This window comes from Brassica oleracea, chromosome C7 (genome assembly GCF_000695525.1).
Source record: "Brassica oleracea var. oleracea cultivar TO1000 chromosome C7, BOL, whole genome shotgun sequence".
Classification (NCBI taxonomy): Eukaryota; Viridiplantae; Streptophyta; class Magnoliopsida; order Brassicales; family Brassicaceae; genus Brassica; species Brassica oleracea.
Window position 1 is genome coordinate 15005000 of NC_027754.1, and position 21672 is coordinate 15026671.

At 35.1% G+C, this 21672-nt stretch overlaps 5 protein-coding genes and 1 long non-coding RNA gene across 11 annotated transcripts; 1 reads left to right on the top strand and 5 right to left on the bottom strand.

The window, feature by feature from the left end:
* Window positions 1-1559: 1559 nt before the first annotated feature.
* Window positions 1560-4259, bottom strand: LOC106302158. 2 transcript variants are annotated; one of them, XM_013738685.1, is made up of 6 exons: window positions 4090-4259; window positions 3920-4001; window positions 2692-3637; window positions 2301-2600; window positions 1969-2225; window positions 1560-1888 (listed from the first exon to the last, which is right to left on the bottom strand). In XM_013738685.1, exons 1-6 carry the CDS (start codon window positions 4145-4147, stop codon window positions 1684-1686), a joined length of 1848 nt encoding a protein of 615 aa, XP_013594139.1. In that variant the 5' UTR covers window positions 4148-4259; the 3' UTR covers window positions 1560-1683. The 2 variants fall into 2 exon arrangements, with proteins under 2 accessions (XP_013594139.1, XP_013594140.1); XM_013738686.1 differs by lacking the exon at window positions 4090-4259 and having other exon boundaries at window positions 2692-3707; window positions 3920-3977.
* Window positions 4260-6609: 2350 nt separating this feature from the next.
* On the top strand, window positions 6610-8310 carry LOC106305165 (putative protein phosphatase 2C-like protein 44). The gene is made up of 5 exons (XM_013741533.1): window positions 6610-6642; window positions 6819-7079; window positions 7636-7852; window positions 7965-8086; window positions 8173-8310. The coding sequence occupies exons 1-5, from the start codon at window positions 6610-6612 to the stop codon at window positions 8308-8310; spliced, it is 771 nt and encodes a 256-aa protein (XP_013596987.1).
* On the bottom strand, window positions 8306-11359 carry LOC106305164 (epsin-1). Its single transcript, XM_013741531.1, has 4 exons — window positions 11251-11359; window positions 11025-11147; window positions 10769-10936; window positions 8306-8825 (listed from the first exon to the last, which is right to left on the bottom strand). Exons 1-4 carry the CDS (start codon window positions 11355-11357, stop codon window positions 8387-8389), a joined length of 837 nt encoding a protein of 278 aa, XP_013596985.1. The 5' UTR covers window positions 11358-11359; the 3' UTR covers window positions 8306-8386.
* Window positions 11360-11558: 199 nt separating this feature from the next.
* Window positions 11559-14850, bottom strand: LOC106301573 (putative pentatricopeptide repeat-containing protein At3g23330). Its single transcript, XM_013738006.1, has 2 exons — window positions 12281-14850; window positions 11559-12115 (listed from the first exon to the last, which is right to left on the bottom strand). The coding sequence occupies exon 1, from the start codon at window positions 14788-14790 to the stop codon at window positions 12652-12654; it is 2139 nt and encodes a 712-aa protein (XP_013593460.1). The 5' UTR covers window positions 14791-14850; the 3' UTR covers window positions 11559-12115; window positions 12281-12651.
* Window positions 14851-16552: 1702 nt separating this feature from the next.
* On the bottom strand, window positions 16553-18866 carry LOC106302080. Of its 5 annotated transcripts, none has more exons than XR_001262345.1 (5): window positions 18514-18866; window positions 18128-18339; window positions 17979-18032; window positions 17036-17845; window positions 16553-16897 (listed from the first exon to the last, which is right to left on the bottom strand). It is a non-coding gene; the product is annotated as an uncharacterized LOC106302080 (long non-coding RNA). The 5 variants fall into 5 exon arrangements; XR_001262343.1 differs by having other exon boundaries at window positions 16554-16964; XR_001262344.1 differs by lacking the exon at window positions 16553-16897 and having other exon boundaries at window positions 16898-17845; window positions 18128-18207; window positions 18294-18339.
* Window positions 18867-19147: 281 nt separating this feature from the next.
* LOC106304167 (uncharacterized protein At4g14342) lies at window positions 19148-20424 on the bottom strand. The gene is made up of 4 exons (XM_013740562.1): window positions 20288-20424; window positions 19972-20057; window positions 19747-19870; window positions 19148-19404 (listed from the first exon to the last, which is right to left on the bottom strand). Exons 1-4 carry the CDS (start codon window positions 20291-20293, stop codon window positions 19357-19359), a joined length of 264 nt encoding a protein of 87 aa, XP_013596016.1. The 5' UTR covers window positions 20294-20424; the 3' UTR covers window positions 19148-19356.
* Between the last annotated feature and the right edge of the window lie 1248 nt (window positions 20425-21672).

Consider the following 21672-nt stretch of genomic DNA (forward strand, 5'->3'; position numbering starts at 1 on the left):
CAGATGCGTAGAATGTAGAAACCTACACTGAGGTTCACATCAGGGGGAGTAGTGCGTGTTGTACTCTTTTTCCTTCATCTTGGTTTTGTCCCACTGGGTTTTCCTGATAAGGTTTTAATGAGGCAACATGAAGCGTACTACAGATCTTGTATGGTTATGGCATCCAAGGGGGAGTGTTATAAATCTTAGAGTGGATTGCCATTAACCAGGCCCGGTCCAAGACCGGCCCAATACCTAGAAGATGGAGAGACGGCCGAACCCTTAGAGAGAGGAGAGACAGAGCCGACTTTAGGAGAGAGAGACGGCCACAAAGCTTGGAGAAAAGAAACACTTTCTTTTTCCTAGTAGATGTAATCTTTTCATTATTATGTATTAGTAGTTTTCCTAATCCTAGTGAGTTTAGGTTTTGGATACTTTCTATTTATCTTTATCTTGTAATCCTTATATAAAGGAATCTCTATTGATCATTAATAACATAGAAATATTCAGTCTCTAAACTCTCTAATTACAACAACCGCATATACTTTCGTTGTCAAAAATAAAATAAAAAATAAACCACATATACTTTACGGTCATATATGACTTGGATAGTGTCACTGTGTTTATTCTTAAGCTCTTAACCAAAAAGGTCATTACATCAGTTGAACCATCAATAGTCATATTCTTACCCATTACTGGGTTATAGATAATTGATTATAGAATTTCCAAAACTTTTATCATTGTTAACAACCTCCAACCAATTTCATCTCCTTAACTGAGAATTATAAATAACGAACTATAACCATAAATTTCACGAAAATAAAGATTATAGAAAAGGAACGATAAAATTTGCTAATAGAAGATTGTTTTGCCCCTGTCGTTCACGCATTGCTTCGAATTTGTTGTCGTCGTTATCATTTTTCATGGAAAACTCAAAGCCGATCCTTTTAAAGAAAGCAAACACGATTACTATGACGCACACTACAATACCAGTGACTAACACACATGTCAACCAGACTGTCATTGTAGTATAACTATAAGAGTGTTTAAAATGGAGTTTGAAGTTGATATATGTATATTTTTGCTAATATTTAACTATTTATATATACAAGAGAACTTCCATTTGTAATGAGACCCATTAGCTTTTTCAGTAATATAATCTAAACACTATTAATAATGTTTATTTGACAAACTTTCTTTTTTTAAAAAAGGTTATTTCATTTATGAGAAACCTAATATTTTTAAAATATATCAAATTACATCATAGATATATTAATTGTATTAATTAATTATATTTATGTATATTGTCTATATTAATAATCTTAAAAGCAGTATTAATATGCAATACATTACAAAAAAAACATAACCAATAAGTAATACTATGAAAAAATGTTAATACAATAAGACTAAGATATAAAATGTATACTTTATAAGGTAATTATACAGATATCAATTTTCAAAATATTATTTTATAATTTTCCAAAACTCAGTTCTAAATATTTATTATTTTATTAATTAAAAATCTAGTTTGACATTATTTTATAATTAGTGTTAGCTGTACTGGAAGCACTAGAGAATTCTTTTGCTGATATTAAATGATTTGAGTAGAGCTTCTTAAATTAAATCCTGTTGATTAGAAATTTTCTTTACGTGGTTAGGTTTTCTTTTGATAGATGTTTTACCAAAACAATGGCTCTCTATCCTCTAATCTTCAAGAGCTGAGCACAATGAAGATAATGCAGCTGAATCTAAAGGCTGTTCAATCTCTCTCACCATGTCCTTAATCAAACCTTTCACATACCTCATTCCTTGAGGGTCTTCCCACAAAACCTTCAGAATCTCATTAGGTATAACTGTTGTCGCTGGTCGAACCACCCACTTCTTACCATTTCTCTCTTTACCATTCATGCTATATCATTAACAACACACAAAACAAAAACTTCAAGACAATTATTTTTTTTTTTAAAAGAAGCAATGTGCAGGTATTACCTGTTGAGAATAGTGAGCATGTTTGGCCACTCAGAGATATCGAAATGAACATCTGCAACACCCTTTCCTCTGTGAAACATCTGTTTGATCTGCCCATAAGGCACACACAGTTTCCGTAAGTCACCAGTCATTAATCCTGACAAGTTTGAGATTCTTGCAACGGTTGTCCTCGGTATATCAATCCTAGAGATAAACAATTTCTTGTTGAGCACGTCAACTGAATGCGCTGCAACTGCTCTCTCTTTGCCTTCTTCCGTCTGCAAACCACAAAGTATATGATTTATCTTTGGTCAATTGGTCTTTGAGTATTATAAGCTAAAAATAAACCACACCTCAAACTCAACGAAAGCAGCTGTTGTCGATGAACCAAAGATGATCTTAGATATGTCCCTCTTACAGAACCTTAGCGCTTCTCTGATCTGATTCGAACCTATCCTTTGATCCAGTGGATGAATCTTAACTGTTCTGGTTGGTTCCTTCACCAATGAAACAGGCACGTCTGGATCGCCAATGAGATCCGGAATACGTATCATTTCCACCATGTCTTCCTGAGAAACTGCCTCGACAATTGCACTGCAATGTTTCAACATCACAACACCTTTCTTGAGAGCCTTCTTGACTGCTGATTTAGTCTACAAAAAGCAAAGAACACACACACTTTTAAGTAGACCGTTTAAACAAGAAGACAATGTAAGCCGTTTCTCAAGATAGAATGAAACAAACCTCAAAAGTCAAGAGAGCATCTTTGTAAATGCAGCCCTCGAAAGATGGAACTTCTTGAACATCTAAAACGGCTCCAAACTCAGAAAATGATTTAACGATGTCAGTCTTCTGAAACCCTTCGTGCAAAAACCTCAATACTACTCTGTTAGGGGAGTGCTCTCTGATAGATAACGCGTCCAAACTCTTTCTTGTTGACTCTTGATTCGCACTGGTAGCAGCAGCAGCCAATGTGGCCTGGCTGCACAGTCCTTTGGATTCTTCTTCCTCCGTCACACAAAAAAGATAACTCTTTGTGGTGCCATTGTTAGTTGGAGCGTGAAGGTACTCTATCACCTTCTTGAAGCTCGAGTCTCTACTCACTGCCACAGGTACAACGGCTCCTCTAAAAGGAATAGCAACTAGTTCTCCGCTCTTTTGATCGTTTTCCTTGGTGATATTCTTCACTTTCTGGACAGGGACGTGTTGACCACCCTCATCACGAGACAGACTGGAATTTCTGTCACTCAATGCCTCAGATCTGAGACGAGGCTTAACCTCCTTATCTGGATGCAGATTGATGAACATGTTGGAGAGTTTCTTCTGAGGTGATTCCTTTTTATCCACTCTTTCAGCTTGTAACAAACCCAACACCTTCTCCTGTGCAAGCTTCAAGCCGTCTAAGCTATTACTATCTAACATCACTTTCTCCACAGAAATCTCAATTGCAGCAACACTTTGAGATGCATCATCTACAGAGACTAAAGACTCTTCTTCTTTTGCACTCGGAGGAGGGATACTGTTTTTGTTCTCAGCAGCTAGTGAAGACACCATGGGTGGTTCCGACAGAACGGAGCGTTCTTCACATGGAGGTTTGTTGAGCAAGGGCAAGTTGCCCATAATCTTTTGCTTCAGATTAGTGACCAAGGCACCAAAAGAGTAGCAATGCATTCCCTTTTGGCCAATATCTCTACATATTCAAGATAAAACAAAAATAAGAAACTTGGTGGCTCCAAGTAGTTTGCCAAGGCGTGAAGCCACTCAAGTGAAAGAGGATATAAGTTAAAACTCCATTTCCAAATTTGGTATCTAATTATTCTTCATATTAAAATCTAAAACTAGTATTCAGTTGATAACAAAAAGATTTAGGCTTTTGCCAATATAATGTTCTACAAAGGAGAGCGACCATTCAATACACAAAACATAGGGCAAAGAGAGGAGAGGAGAGGAGAAGAGAAGAGTATTCACTCACTTGTTAGCGGAAGCCTTAGAGTCCCGGCCATCCTCCAGGGAAGAGGAAGAGGAAGACCATCTCCTCGTCAAAGGTAGGAAACCTGTTAAACAAGATTTCAATTTACAAAAACTATCAATTATCGATTAAAATCAGAAGGATTCAGGAGAAGGGTGTTTCTCTGTTGTCACCTCTGATGCTGAAATGGGGATTCAGTTTGGGCGTAAGAAGAAGACGCCCCATCGCCATCTTCTCTCCGCAATAAGAAAGGAGGGGTTTTTGAGGTTTAAGAAAGGCGGAGGAGAGAAGAGGGTTTGGTTCCGATGCGATGCGAGGGAGACAAAAGAGAATCTGTTTTCTGAGATTGTTTCGGTTATGATGTAATTAACCGATTATTTATTTTAATACCGGGTTCAAGCTTATTCTCACCGGCCCAACAGAAAAATAGAGTCCGTAACCCTTTTTCTTACCCCAACCTCTCTAGGTGAACCTATAATTTTTGGAAATACTGTGAGCAAAAGAGTGGTACACTTCAAGTAGTTTTTCTTGATAACTTAAAGTATAACGTTATGAGGATCTCATACAGAAAAACAAAACTCCTCTCCATCCCCTTTACGGAATTTTAAAAACGTTACTCAACAAATGTATATTTCAAGAATGAGTCTCCAAACTTATTGGTCAACGACATCCAAGGCTGGCCTTGAGCTAAAGTTTTAAGCATTAGCTTTAGACCCCAATAATTTATATAGGAATAAAAAGACATCAAAATATTATATAAGTATACTATAGTTTATGGATAAATTTTTGTTTTCATGCTTTACACAAATCTTATAGGAGCATTGGGCTGGAAGCGTGTGACTGAAGAAGAATTAAACAGAACATGCTTTTTCTTCAATGTGACGAAGACTGTCATCCTTACTTGGAACAATTTTTATCTTATTTCCTCCTACACAAAATCTCTCTCTGACATGTCTTTCATATATATCTTCAATATCCGGGCAAAATCGCTTGCAAAAAGAGCTCGGACCGGTGCTTTTGTTTTCCCATGTGCACTCGTGGGCTTGGAGTTGGCTTATTCACAAGACTATCCTTTTTGAAGCAATCTAACGAAGCATGTTGGTCTTTGCTGAAGAAAAAAACTCTCCTTAGCAAATTCAGGGGTGTGCTCGAATACTCGTTAGCTACTTGACCCGTACTCGCCTCGTTTTTTCAAGTACTCGTCGGTGCCAAGTCAAGTATCAAATCGTTGAGTTTTGCTACTTGCAAGTACAAGACAAGTATCAAGTATCACAAAAAAAGTTACGACTCACCTTGATATTACTCGTTACTTATTTTACGACTAAAAAATGATAACTAAACCATAAAAACCAAGGCCCTAAACAAATATTTCTTTGTTGTAAGAAGTAAACAATACTTTCTTATCGAACTCCATCTTTGTTTTTTTTATATTAGGTGCAAATATTTTATTTAAAATAACTCTCGTATTTTTACCAAGTCGAGTAAATAAAATAAACTTTCATAATATTCTCTCGTAAAATATTATCTATCAAATAATTTTTAGAAACTTAGAAATATATCCAAGTAATTAATAAATACTTGTAAGTAGCAAATAATCAAACAAGTCAAGGAACTTGCAAGTAACATATTTTTGCACAAGTACTCGAAATAACAAGTACTCGTTTCTAACAAGTCAAGTACAAGTCAAAAAATTCATTACTCGTTTACGGCAAACCAAGTATCAAATAGACGTAAAAAAGCAAGTACCCGACTTGCGCCCACCCCTAGCTCACCCTTGTTGAAAAAAAGCGGCAGCCTTAACCCCCTATTTTTCAATTACAATTTAGGGCCCCATTTTTACTAAATATGTATTCACTTATGTTTTTATGGAATCCACGATAAACAAGTTTTATGAAATATTGTTAAAAGTAACTATGTTAAAGTATATATTCCATAAAAATATATGTTTCTTTTTAATTTTACAAAAAAAAAACTTTTTAGATTTCATCTATCGATTTTGTTGTATGCACTCTTTCTTAACTCATTAATTTAAAATTTACATCATACTTTAATAAAAATGTTATATGATTTATACTAGTTTTTTCTCATACTTTTTTTTTTGCTTGTTAAAGGGCTTATGATTTACACAAGTTGCAGAAGGATTAATAAATTTTGTCATGTTATTCTTGCCTTAGGCCTCTCAAATGTTAGCCACGGCACTGAGCAAATTCATCACACAAGGAAAATAAAACACGAACCGCGATAGTGCAATAACAAACTATATATAACTCTACAGAATACAAAAGAAAAAAAAGAAAAAAGAAACGTAATCGTATTAGAAACAGTAAGGGTGAAACGTAAACGTAGTCGAAGTATAATAAGCGCCATGTAAAAACAAGGCGTACGTTACTCTTTTTTTTTGAAACACTTTATTTAATGTTCTAGTTATTTGTATGTATTCCAAATTGTTTTACTATACAAATTAAAAAAAAAAAGCGTTTTAATTGCTAATTAAGTTGACTAATATGCACCTAAATTACATTACAATTTTATAATATTCAAAAACGACCGACGAAAGTGTATCTTGCAACTGAAAAAAAGTTGTCTTCTTTTGAATTGTGAGAACCGAAAAAGTTTTCTTGTTTTCATCAAAAGCTTATAGCAATATATACTATAAATACTAATAATTAGCAAATAAGAAGCTATGATTAAAGATGGGATTCTGGGATTTCCCTTTCATGCAAAAGGTATAATATCTTTCTTCCTCTTTTATATCTTCTTAGAGTGAAAGATCGTGTATAATGGTTTTAGATCTTGAAATTTCTGAAACATATGATCTTTTATATATCCATTGATTATATAAACTTTTAGTTTGTTTTCAAAATCTGAGTAAATCTATAACAATACCTATCGAATTCAACAGGCGTTCCGGTTTGAACGACTAGTAGATGGGGATGTAAGTAGAAGGAAGAAGAAACCATTTTGGTTAAATCCGGTTTCTCACGGATGCTATACCATCGACCGGTTAAGCTATATCGACCGTTCACCGAGTGCAGATTCGGTTACAGTACAGAGAGAGCAACAGAGTGAAGAAGAGCTTGAAGTTTGGTTCTTTGCAGTGTCAGATGCTGGAACTGGGAGAGAGATTGTCAAGTATATGCAGAACCATATCTTCGATAATGAGGTGACTGAAAGTTTTAGTTAAATTTTGTAATGGAAACATAATATTTTTAAGCACACATTGTCCGGTGGTAAAGCTGGTTTAGAAATGAACTAAGGACATGATTAATGAGGGTTCTTAGAGTGAAGTTTTTAGCGGAATATAAGAAATCGTCTCTTAACTTTTAACTAAAAAAGATATTTAAGAACCGGTTCTTAGCTTTTTTAGTTAAAAATTAAGAGACGGTTTCTTATACTCCGCTAAGAATCCTACTCTAAAAACCCTCATTAATCATGTTCTAAGACCATGATTAACTTCAGTCTCCTAACTGGGGTTTTTAGCTTCGGTTAAGAGACGTTCTTATCTTTTCTTATATTTTAATTAAGAAAAGTTAAGAAACGTATCTTAAATAAAACCATCCCAAGTTAAAACTTAGACCAGGTGACATGACTATTTAAAAATCATTGCGACCAACCGGAGTTTAGTCAGTTAGGTTTCGGCCAGCAAGAAAGTCCCGAGTTATATTAAGAAAAATTATATTCTTTAATATCAGTCTGATCAGTGATTGATGGAACTGCAGCCTGGAGTTTTGAGAAAATGTAAAGAGATCATGAGAAGAGCGTACGTTGAGGAAGAGAGAAGCAGTGGCTCAGCTGCTTCGGTGACGGTGGTGGACGGTGAAAAGCTAGCTATGGCGAGTATCGGCGACCATAGAGTGGTGATTTGCAGAGACAGTGAGGCTTATCAACTCAGAGCTAAATCATCAACAAGAAAATGGTCGGATTTTGTTTTCCCAGGTTCGTTCCCTTAAACCCAGTATTACTCTGGTTTGATTCGGTTAAGACCGGTTTGGCTAACTTGTGTAACAAGAAAATGAATTAAGTTCTGCTTTCAACGGTGTAATCTCAGTTTGTTACCAAGGAGAGACAGATTATGAATCAGATTCAAGAGATTTAGAGCTTGCTTTGGTTACAGAGAAGATTAGTTCAGATACAGAGTTCATCATTATTGGTAGCTCTGGGATTTGGCAGGTAAATTAGTTTAGTACTCAATCAAATTACAGAGACTAATATCACTTAGCGAAAAATCGTTAATAGTGGTTTTGATTATGATGCAGGTGATGAAAAATCAAGAAGCTATTAACCTAATCAGGCATATGGAAGATCCTCAAGAAGCTGCAAAATGTTTAGCCAACGAAGCTTTAAACAGGATTAGCAAAAGCGAAATTTCTTGTATCGTAATTAGGTTTACATAAACCGGTTTTAACCGGATATTCGGTAAATATGTAAATTAAAACCGAACCGTTTTCTTTTTATTACAAAGAATCAAAATCAGTAGCCAATAGAATTGCGGCGGTCATAACATTTACTTGAAACTCTCTCAACGTTCGACAAAGCATGAAATCCGGCCGCCGTACGACCTCCGTGAAGTTTCTTCAGAGGGCTGAGACCGGCGAGCTTGGAGCAGATCCCGCTGATCAGTGTCTCTTCACCGGCGGTTCGGTTCCTCTCGTCTTTATCGCCGATCAACGAATCTGACTCGGATACAGCCTCTCTTTCGGTTAGAGTTGTACCGGAGCTATTCAGAGGAGAGGATGAGGCCGGTGAAGGAGGCGGAGAAGGAGCAGAGAAAGATGCGGAGTTTCCGAAGCCATTGATTTGGGAGGTGATCTTTAGAGCTTTAAGACGAGCTTCTCTTAGTTCTTCTTTTCCTAGAAGAAGTGTTTGAATCTGATCCGCCTTCTTCTGTACCTTAGCTCCCCAATCAAATCTAATGAGGGAAAAATGAAGTAAACTCCGTTTATAACAGGTTAGCAAAAAAAAAAAAAACTCCGTTTATAACAAAAAAAAACTAGATATTGATCCGCGCCCCGTGCGGATGTTGGATTTAACTTGCGGATGTAAATTTATAAACCATTGATTTTTTAAAATGTTCATTTATATTTTTATGTTTTGTAAAATATATTTAGAGTAGAATATATTATATTATAATATAGATGTTTGATAATAATTTTTTATCTGTACGTAATATTATATTTATAATTTTATAACTTGATGCAATTTGATGTGATTGTAATGTTCATATATTAACCTATTGATTTTTTTGTTTATTTATTTAAAAATGATTTATTTTTTTTACAGGAGATTTTTATGAATTATTATTAATTTTATGTTATTTGGTTTTTTTGAAAATTGTATTGTAGCAGATTAATATATACTATATATTACAGTTTGTGTTTTTATTTTCAGCAAAAAGAAATAAAAATTCATTGTAATTAATTTATTTTTTTGATTTTAAGTGAAGTGGCAGATTTGTAAATAAGAAATAAATGCAATGACTAAATGTGTAAATAAAAATAATAATTAATATGCTATCCGTGTTTCCAAACAATTCTCATTTAATCTGCTATCCAAGTTTCCAAACGACAGAATCTGTAAATGAGAAAGAAATACAGTGACTAAATATGTAAATAAAACAAAATATTTAATCTGTTATCCTTGTTTTCAAACAACTTTCATTTAATCTACTATCTAAGTTTCCAAACAGTATCAAAATGTACTTCAGTTTTAATAATACAGTTGAAGTAAATTAAATTAAATTTAAAACTATTTTTGTCAAAGGCGCGGTAATATATTTTCCGGTGGTCACGAAATAGGTGATTGGTTGGGATTTATCTCCATACTTTAGCTTTATTTTTCTTAAATTACTAAACTTTACCAATCATGTTATAGCTTTATTTTTAAAAGTTAAAGCCTACATCAAGTTTCAATTAATTTTTACCAATCATGCTTTAACTTTATTTTTTAAGCTACATCAAAATAAATAAAGCAAATCTTATTCTTTTGTATTTTAGGCATAAAAACTACATCTTTTTTTTATAGGCTGTAGAATCTCTGAAATGAAAATAACTATCTATAATATGAAAAAAAAATCATGATAATAAAACATTTATAACTATTTTAATTTAATTTTGGGTGTTTTAAACTACTGAAATATTTTATATAACATAATATTATTTTCATATCACACTTTCAATAACAGTAAACTTTGGTAATTTATTAAAAAATATTAATATAAATTATTTTAATTAATAAAAATTATCTATTTAATATATACATCGCATAGTTTACATGTTTTATTTTGAAATATCTACAGCTTTTGTCTTACAGGTACAACAAATTTAACTACATCAAAAATATATGCACCAAAATCTACAGCAACAACTTTATAGCTATGCAACCGACTTAACTACAACTAAAATTTTACAGCTAAATTCTTACGGCCAATGGCGAACCAATCACCACCATAGAATTCTTTTTGAGGGAAGACAATATTATAATAACCATTTCAATAAAAAAAAAAATTAGCACCTAAATCTATTTATCACAATATTAATTTAAAATCATAATTATGTTTCATTTAACTGTTCTTATCAAACTATATATATATTTATAAGTACATTGGAATTTATAAATTTAAATGTTTCTAAATTTATTTTTTGAAAATTAGAAATTTCATAATACGGATTAAAATCTAGTTACTTATTATTATTTGTAAAAAATGAATGAATGTAGTTTGGTTAAAAACTTTAAAAATATATTAAGTAAAAAATGGGCTTAATCAAAATTAGTTTCTGTTTGTTTTTTTTAAACAGCACATATCACACTCTATAATATATAAAAAAATGGATGTTTTGGAAAATTAATAGGTACCCTTTGTCGTCAACGTATTGGAAGGTTGAGAGGAAACGAATATGATCCAAGTCGTAAAGAAAATCATGAGGCAAATGAAGAGGACCATGTGTTAATAAGAACTCCAACAACACCATGGCCTTGTAAGCTTCTCTCCACTTCTTCATCTCTCCTTCCCCTTTTCCTATTCTGTTTTCAATTTGTTTGTGTAATGTTAAGCTCATGAATGATCAATTTCCCACAAGTAACGAACTTAGAGAATTCATTTATTCATTACTTTCTGTGAAGAACATCCACAATTCTCCAGTAATCCACTGTATTAAACGATGCATCGGCTATTTTAGTCATCGTTTTAGCGTCTGGAGAAGAAGGATCATCGTTTGTCACTTCTTCTACTAACCTGAAGAACATTACCAACAAACCAGTTTCTCATTAAAGAGTGTGATATATGAACAATCACTAATGTGTATTATTAGCTTAGCTTATTATAGTGTTAGTCTTACAGCTCAGTTTCGGTAACATCGGTGAGAACAAGTCTAGCAACATTGTACTTGTCATGAAGAAACAAAGACGCTTGTTTCTTGATTTCTCCAAACCAAAGTGTCCCCATCAAATTTTCCAACAAAATAAATTGAATGATCACTTGTGTCTCCACAAATCACTTATATGTTAGCTAGCACAAGACCAAACATTCTCATGAATAACCACATTTTTAGCTCAGAGACTTCAGGAGAAGTCAACAACTATTATTAGGTTATGAATATTTGACCAAATGTAATTAGTGTATTAAACAAAGTATGTTGTTACAAGCTACATAAACACTACTTTATAGTCTTGGTAACAAATTATATAAATACATTAAGAGAGGGAGAGGGAGAGAGAGAGAGATTGTTTTCTCACATTTTCTTCCTACAAGGTTATACGAAAATCAGTAACAGCTTTTAAATAAAGGTATCTTTCACAAGAAAAAAAAACTTAAAACATGTTCATTGAAAAAAAGCTTATAACTCAAAAAAATTAATTTCCAAGAATTCGACCTAAAAAAAAAGCTGTTAATAGATTTTTGTCGACCCAGATTCTGAGGCCCAATATGCATTGAAGCCCGATCGGTGTTTAATTGTAAAAGGTGTGTATATTCGTCCCACATCGGTAGCGAGAACTTCTAAGGTCAATAAACTTGTGTTATAAAACAAAGCTCACGTTGTCCTTGATAAAGCATCTTTGCGCTTGGGGCAATGACGCAGCTAATGAGGTACTAACCGAGGCGCGTCTATTGCTGGTTGAAAACTATTTCCAAACCCCCTCCTGGGCCTAAGCTTGTCTTAGGCTCTCGAGAATTTCTGGAAGGGCTCCCTTCGGGGTAAAGCCCTACAATACTTCAGTTTAAGTTTCTCGTAACGGAAGTTGAACAAAGAGTCTAGAGGGTTCTAAGTTCTAACCTACCCGGTAATGACTTGTAAAGGCCTAAGATATGTTTAATAAAAAGTATAAGAACACGATTTCACAATACAGAACACAGACATGATCACGTACCAGCTTTTAGACCTTGCCATGGTTGACTGAGACAAGAAGATACACGCCGTCCCAAGTTATGAGGATTTTCATGCTTTACACAAGCCAATAGCTGGTACATCATCACATAACCAAGCGACTCCAGAGTCCAGATCATCTCTTCTCACCGATCCCAATGTGTGTATTTGACACTAGCATATTGAGCAGGTTCTTATTTTCACTGTAAATAATTACGTATATCGAAGCAAAACATATAAGAAATGGCGTCATGTTGATTTTAAGATACATAGAGTATCTTTTCACATTTCTTTAACTCTCAACACTGCAATCACTGTAATGGAAGCTTATCGCTCATCATTCTAACTCCGAACAAACACGATACACTTACTCTCTCACCAATAGTCTCCACAAGAACAGCTTCCACGGTTGAAATGATGGAATCTGCTATTATCCCTCACGATAATCTCTCTCTCTGTGATCTTCGAAATAAACTTGATAGCAACATGACAATCCCTGCATATCCTTATGTTCTTAGTGACCCTTATCGTCGTGCCAGGCTCTGTGTTGATGATACCAAACGCAACAGCTAATCTCTCGCTGTGTCCAAACAAAAGCTCCCTCTTATGCTCCTCATCCACATCGTGGAGCACTCCGCTTGTGTCTGCAACATACCCTTCTCTCTCCATCTGTTCCATTACCGCTTCAAGAAACTCGTTGATTCTCTCCATACTCGAATGCGATCTATCCCCTGAGACAAAACCATGAGTCTTGTCTTTGAACTCGATCCAACTACAAGCTGGCTTTTTCCTCATTCCTAGCTTCTTCATTCTCAATCTCAGTTTCGCCATCTCTTTCCATCTCCCGTTAGATGCATACATGTTGCACATCAGCACACAAGCTCCCATGTTCTCAGAATCAACAGCGAATATCTTTTCAGCAACCTTCTCTGCTAGCTCAAGATTCTTGTGAACGCTGCAAGAAGACAGTAACGTAGACCATACGCTACCCGTAGGCTCAACACGCATGTTTGAAATGAATTCATACGCTTCTTCCAGCTTCTCTGCACGGCCAAGAAGATCAGCTACAGCTGCGTAATGTTCCAACTCATGGTTCAAACCGTATACCTCAGTCATGCTGTTGAAATATCCCCACGCCTCATCTACCAACCCAACGTGACTACAAGCAGTTAGTACAGCAACAAACGCTACATGATTTGGCTTCACACCTCTCTGTTTCATTTCCTCGAACAAGGAAACTGCTTCATGCCCATGACCATGTAACGCATGCCCCATTATAATAGCCGTCCATGAAACTTCGTCATGCACATTCATCCTGTCAAAAATCTTCCTAGCAGCCTTAATGCTCCCACATTTGGAGTACATATCCACAAGCGCACTATCTATGAATATGTTATCGCTATAGCCACCTCTCAACACATACCCGTGAAGTTGTTTCCCAAGGTGCAAGGTGGATAAGTGAGCACAAGCAGGCAACACGCTCGAGAAAGCCACAGGTCCCGGCCTAACCTTTGCGGTCACCATTTGCCTGAATAACTTGAGAGCCTCGTTATATCTACCGTTCTGTACATACCCGGCAACAAGCGAGTTATATGAGATACTATCCCGTCTCAACAAGTGAGAAAACACTCTTTCGGAATCTTCAATCCGAGCACTTTTAGCATACATATCAACCAAGCTACTCCCAATATACACGTCAGCATCAATCCCTTTCCTAATCACGTACCCATGAATCTCTTTTCCCCTTTTAACATCAACATACTCTGAAAAAATCGGAAGAACACTAGACAAAGTGAAAGCATCAGGCTTTATATCCTCACTTGCCATCTCCCTAACCATCCTCAAAGCATCTTCATACATTCCACTTTGTGCATACCCTGCAATGATCGTGTTCCAGGAAACCACGTCCTTTGTAGGCATCAATTCAAAAACTTTCCTCACACTATCTATCCCTGAAGGCAGAGCATTACTCATAGTTTCACTATCTATTATTCTCTGAGGCATTTCATCGAACACCTTACCTGCACTAATCTTGGAACCCATCCCTTGAAGCTTAGCATACATATTCATAAGCGCATTGCAAGTATACAGATCGCAATCCAACCCAAGCCTAACAATATACCCATGAACAGACTCACCCAACTTCAAATCCGTCATCATCGTACACGATTTCAGGACAGAAGGGAAGACATTGTGATCAGGGCATCTCCCGGAAGCTCGCATATCGACGAAGGAAGACAATGCGCGAGAGAAGAGCGACTGGTCGGTGAAGCATCTGATGACGGACTTCCATGCGAGGACGGGAGGAGATTCGAGCGTGTGGAAAAGGAGCAAGGCGTCGTGTAGGAGTTTGAGGTTGGTGTAGATGGAGATGACGACGGAGGCTGATGTGTGGGAGAGTGATTGGGTTCGGAGGAACTGGGCGTGGAGCTGCTTGGCTTGGTGTTTGGATCTGATGCGAGTTGGGTTCTTGATCAGGGTTTTGATTAGGGCTTTTGATGATGGTGAACTCATTCTTCTTTGTGAATGAGACTGAACGTTTTCAAGCGCAAAGACTGTTCCTTTATGGTTCCGTTCTTTTCAAGTTGTTAGTTTAACTTATTCAAAGTTTTACATTTTATGTCAAACTAGTGGTATTCCGGCGCAGTTCGTATGTTTTATTCTCTAATGAGTTCAAAATTGTTTTTTGATCCATTTGATAGTTGTTAATGACACTAGTGTGTTATTTTGTTTTGAAGTTTGTTAGGTCAAAGAAGAATAGCATAAGTGGTTTTCACTGATCGATTCAATAAAAACAGAATAAATAGCTGATAGTTGCACCAAAGTAAATGTAGTTGAACTTAAACATAAAGTAAAGTTGATGTTCCAAAATAAAAACATGTAAATGCATGTGTTTGTTTTGTGATGATCATGTCTGAAAGAAGATAATAAATTCTTTCATCCTCTTAAAATAGTAACAATCCTCGCATGCTTTGTCCATGTCATGGTTGAGGCAATTTGTTAGGGATTCATTGTAGACGTATTGATTAAATATTTTGTAGGAGTGGGTTAATCACGGAAAACTCGGAATTAATCATGTACTAATGAAAGATTGAGACGTTACGGAGATCGGAACGGCACTTTAGGTTCTGGATATTTCGTCAGGTAGTCTACGAAGGTCTTAAGTTTAAAGAAGATCTAATATTATAGTAGGCTTGTCATGGTGTTTCCAAGGATTGGGCTTGTCAAAAGTTTTAAAAGACCCTATCTCAAGCTATAATAATAGCCCAGTCCGAATAGGTGGTATGAAAAAACCGGAATTCACAAAATCAATTAAGACGCAAGTTGGTTTGGCGAAGTAACACGTGTCCAAAACTTTCTCTTTCTTGCTAACATGGCGGCCTATAGAGAGAACTGTGTATTAGATTTTGTACAATAATATATATTTTAATTATTTCAAAACTATTTTTGTGTGTTTTTTAGAAAAATATAGCAAATATGAAAATATTTAAAATTTATTTATGTCCATCAGTTTTTGAACTTATTTTTAAAATTAGCAAAAGTTAATATATGCATAAAAAGAAACATCACACAACCAATATTTGATGAGACTACACCAGAATTTCTGAATATTATGCTCTTAAAATTGAATAGAGTTTTTTTTTGTTACAGTTATATTCAATTGTGCAAAATGCTTTTGGCACGTTGGATTTTAGCTTATTTCGTGGTGACATTTGCTGAAGATGTGAAAACACAGCAAGACTTGTCAAAAAGAAGTGAGAGGACATATCAAAGTAGTAAGTGAAGCTAAATGTGATCACTACCTTGTTCATTGCAACCATAGTTGTGGTTGCACCTCTCATATCTGATGAGATTGAGATGCCTCATAAGGAGACGGGTGTTCGGAAGATTTCCAGGCCTTTCACTTTAATGGATTTACGTCCATTATTTCATGACGATCTATAGAAATTAAATGATACCTTTAAAATTTACTTTACCTTTTTTACCCTATAACATCTATTTTAACTTTGCATTCACCTTTGATACAAATTTAATTGTATTACTACATAACGAAGACGTTCTGTTGTTCTAAATTGGTTTTCTTCATTTTGGATTTAAAATACAGAATAGAAAAATGGCACTTTAATTATAATTTACACATTTCTAATAAATTCACATTTATGTTGTAGTTTTGTTGTTGAAGGCATATATGAGAAAAAAAACTTTTAGTTAGTTTTGCGTTCCACTACGTTAACAACCGGGACACAAATTTTGGATGTGTTACTTCAGTGAACAGCAACTGATTTTGCTTTACAGAGCAATGGTATATTATGTTTGACTCAAACCCAGTATGAATCAGTCTGAAAACAATTTTGCATTGTCAGAACTGAACCAGATACAATTTCATTGAAGAACATGGCTGATGGGACAGAAAGTTGAATGACATATTAACAACAGTGCAAAAAATAGGCTCATGATGTTTTAAGCTCATTGAATAGAGGGTTGAGCTTTTTCCTCAGTTCATCCTTATAAACCCGAAAACCATATAAAATACAAAACAAATCAGGAGTCAGGTCATTTCCTTCCAAAGAAATTCATCAAACATCTGATAATCCTTGATGATCCACTCAACCCCATGTAGCTGAACAATTGATTAATAGAGACAATGTGAAGAGGGTATAGCAGCATTTGTGTATAAAGTGAAATCTCTGCATTTCATGGAATTTTGTTAAAATGAATCGGGAAGGAAAGAAATGGAGGAAGAAGATGAGCTATTTACCTAATTCTGCAGTGCAAAAAAAAAAAAACCAAGTAGTTTATTTTTCTATATGTCTACCCTTCTTGCGATCTCTATCAACTCTCTTGTCTCCTTTTCTCCCGTATACTTTTATGCATATCCCTCTCTATCTCTAGATCGTGAACGGTGGTGCGACCTCGACGGTTTAGATCATCGACCATCCTCGTCTTTGTCTCTTCTATGCCTTGAGTTTCTAATCTCCGACTTTGTTTTTTGGTTGATCATACTCATTAAAGTACATTTGTATACATAACTTCAACAAGCACTCGGTCTACAAAACTTAAGAAGAAAATTAGCATAAGGACAACCACAAACACAACATCACTCTCATAAGGCGAGCATCGTCCTTTTGAAAACTTTCTTGGAACTTTTTCAAATAAAGAATCAACCAGCCCCATGACACATAAACATAAATTCTTTGGGAAAAGTCTGCGATAATGTTTAATACAACATATTAGGATGGTTCGATCTGAATCAAAATATAAAGCACATGGGTCAGTCTATGGACTCTTTAAGGGTTTAACATTACATACTTGTCAACAGATTACTTTCTAGCCTAGACATAACTCACCTTGCAATGAGAACCTCGACTATGATCAAATTAAATCAGCGAAGACACAGAAAACAGTTCTGGGAGATGAAAAAAGAGACAAGTAGATGAAAGCAGTCTTTTTGGTAATACATGATCACAACTTACTTGCCCAATGTATGTTTATCGAGATCCCTAGTTGATATCATGACCCCTGCGGCAAAAGAACATAGTTCTAGACTTAACCATAGCTTATCACTAATCTGAAAACATAAAAGCCAAGTCAAACAAATATGTTGACAGCAGAGTTCTCGTTTTCTTAAAAATATATGAAAAAGGAATGAACAAATACTAATCAGGAAAGACATGAAAAGAGGAAGGCTAAGTAGGACTCACCCAGGCTAGGAGTAGACAAAACGCAACAGCGGCTAACTGATAGAGGTCATTTGTCTGATTGAAGAAGAAAAAATGTTGGTTAATAATCTACAAATTAACTAAATTTCAGTGGACATAAGATAAAAAAATCATGTACACGTGATGCTGACCATTAGCTTCAGTAACCAAGGAATAAATGTCTGTGCTAATATTTGACAACGCATCCAAAAACGAAAGCAACACAACCCCCCTTTATACAAAAATAGAAAAGACATGATTAAGTATGATACTTAGAATACACTTTTGGAGCAACTAATATTATCAGTCTTTCTTTACACTTTTGTCATTGACAACACGCCTTCAAAAACGCCAGAGTTTCCCCCTAGAATTGGAAGCAAATCAAACAGCAAACCCACATCAGAGTCCTAGAAATAGATGCTAAAATCGAAACTCCAAATCACTTGAAAAATAGAGCAATACTCTGACAATCAAACGTTACAAATCACTTTTCCAACAATGAGTTTGTGAAACAACTGATTCAGTAAAGATAACATACCTTCTAATCAACCAGAACCATAAGCTCTCTCCAACTTTCTGCGTCCCAAAAACTGAGGAGAAGGTTAGCAACAGTTTTCTTATACCGACCGGCCTTTAACTCAGACAGAAGCAGTTGAGGATTCACATGATTCATTGGAGATAGCGTGACGATTAGTTGACCAGAGCCCTCCTTTTCAATTCCAGATATAGTGTACCTAAAATAGTGAAAAAGGTAGGGAAGTTGTAAGGATGACGATGCTTTGGATTTCTACGATTGAGTGCCATCATTAACGTCTAACAATTAATCGCTGGGGAGGGAAGGCTCTAATTTACTTCGTCTGTTACAAAAATCTTGTGGTAATACGGAATCTTGAAACGATAAAGGCAAAAGGGAATCTAGAAGGATAACGATAGAGACGAAGTGAGAAAAGGTGGATTTGGGTTTCGTATATGAGCCCATAATATTAAAAATTACAAACACAGCCCATTAATTTCGCCGGAAAGTAGCTTTCAAAGATGAAAATATGATGACACGTGGCAGAAGAAGCATGCCCCATGCTGATTGATGACGTGGAAGGCTGAGGAGGGAGAAAAGCTTCCTTTATTATTATAGATAGATATTTTTACAAATTCAATTATTTTGTAATATGAGATTGAATAATTATAGATTGATGGAAGTAAGTTTTCATTAAATCAAAGACAATTTTGTTTACACAATAAGAGAGAGAGAGAGAGAGAGAGAGCTCAGAGAGGGTTTTATGACCAATACAACACTGCTTGAAGAGAGAGTTCTTTAAGAAGTAGAAATAAGTTGTCCTTTGTTTCTGATTCGAGTTGCGACAGAACACTTGCAAGTCTCTCATTAGTCGTCTTCTCTTTCTGGAGGAAGGCCACACGGTAGAAGCATTTTCTGCAAAATCGAAAGAGAAGACACGAGGGTTATCATAATAGACTAATACTCTCTCAGCTGAATGTAACCCATAGACAGTTTTCTACTACTGATCAGCAAAGCTATACAGCCAATTATCGTACATAAACTTAGGTAAAAAGCTATAAAACCAAATAAATGAATAACTGAAGAGATAATGCCCAGAGAACACAGCCGAAACTAACGCTGAATAGCTAAACCGATAATCATAATCCAAACATGAAACGTTGTTCAATCAGTTAGTGCAGACAAAAGACCAAAACAAAACAAACAAACACATAAGACACATTTGATTGTTAAGAGAAAAGAAGAAGGTGAAAAAACCTGCATAAAGTTGTAGCGTTCACGCCCAATGGACTCGTTCTCAGCGATTGCAAAGTAAGCAAGCATGGGGTAGTGACCAATGTAGGAAGCATAACTGTCACGCTGAATGTTCACAGCCCACTCACTAGTCAACAACATATATAAAATAAGATAAGTTCCAATTAGTCAACAAGCCTGAAGAAAATCAAAACTATTTACAGAAACCAAAAGAAAACGGAAACTCACAATCTGCTCAAATCAGCATGGCCAGTACCAACATACTTAGCTTGAAGATGCTCAAGCTGAGAATTGATGTTAAACCTATCACTTGCCTGCACCAAACAAAAACAGTACAAAATTTGAGATTCGCGTAACTATCTGATGGCGAAAGATACCTAATTTATTCACAGATTTCAGCTATGCTTCTGATTAATTTCGAAGGAATTGAACTAAGCCAGTGTTAATTAGCGAATCGAATAGGGTGGTTTTTCTCTTTGCTGATATCCACAGTTTCAATTTTGGAGGAAGAAAAAAAAAGGAAACAAGGGTTTCGAAAGCATACCTGCATCTTTGCCCTTTCAGATTCTAAGTTCGCAAAGAGCCCTTTTGAAGTAGATTCGATTTAAGAGAATACAGAAGATGCTGGCTGCTCTTTTATTTATGCGCCGTCGCTTCTTGCGAATTAATTTCCATGGCGAATTAATATCTTCAGAGACTGAATGGGCTTTGGCCCAGACAAAATCAAACAATCCAACAAATATAATTATTTTGTAAATGAAATCTACCTGTACCTTGTGAACTGATCATCATTGACGTTTTCTATTTAAATTAAACTTGATTTTAGGGTGTATTTAATTATGAGTTCATAATCCAATTTTTTTTTTTAGTTTGATCAGAGATTATGGGTTTGTGACCCGATTGAGACCTTTAAATTAAACAAAGCTATTCGATCCTGGAAACTAATAGTTCTGATTCGTTCCTTGACCACCGTCTAAAAAATTTGATGATCTCATAGGTGTTTGATTTAGAATTTTCCGGGTAAATGCTTTACTACTACTTTCACTTGCGCTATTTGAACTATGCTCTAGATAAATCAAAGGCTAAATCGTAATATCAAATGAATCTTGTTTTACGATATTTTAGTGTATGAGTTTTACATGAACCGAATTCGAATCCAAATAGATATCTGAAACATTCATAAATTCAAAATTCAATTAAAAAATTCATACCAAACTCAAGACCAATCTCGAATAAATATACAAAATACTCTAAAATACTACTGAGTACCTAAAAAGTATCTATTACAAGAATAATTAACTTAAATACTTAGTTTTGTATTTTGTAACATATTGATGTTTTATGTTTTGGCAATTGCATTTGAAGTTCAGTTTATGAATAAGTTTGATTTTGAAGTTTAAACAATGTGGCTTTATTTTAAAGTTTAAATAATGTTTCTTACGTTTATAGAGTTGTTAATTGATAATTTTAATTTGTTTATGTTTCTCTCCTATTTAATACCATTTATGAAATACGTTTTTGTTAGTGTAAATTTTTAAACTTGTCAAGCTTACAAATTAAATTGTGTACTTTCGAATCACAAATAAATATTTGGGGAACTGAAACCCAAAGATAAAACGAGTTCAACTGTTTGTGATGTATTTACTATATCTGAACTGAACTCGACAAATTTAAACACAATTCGAACCAAATTTTAAAATGAAAGGAATATTTTTTTTCCAAATAATCAAAATCCGATTGAACTCGAACAGAAACCTAATTTATCCACACGGTGAAACCTTGAGAAATTGACTAGGCTTTGAAAAATGGCCCTAGACCAAATTAATACCATGAACAAATTACAATTCCATTACAACAATAATAGGGTTCCACAACTTTTGTCATATCAAACTAAACCGGAACGGTTTCAGTCATAAAAAGCTTTTGGAA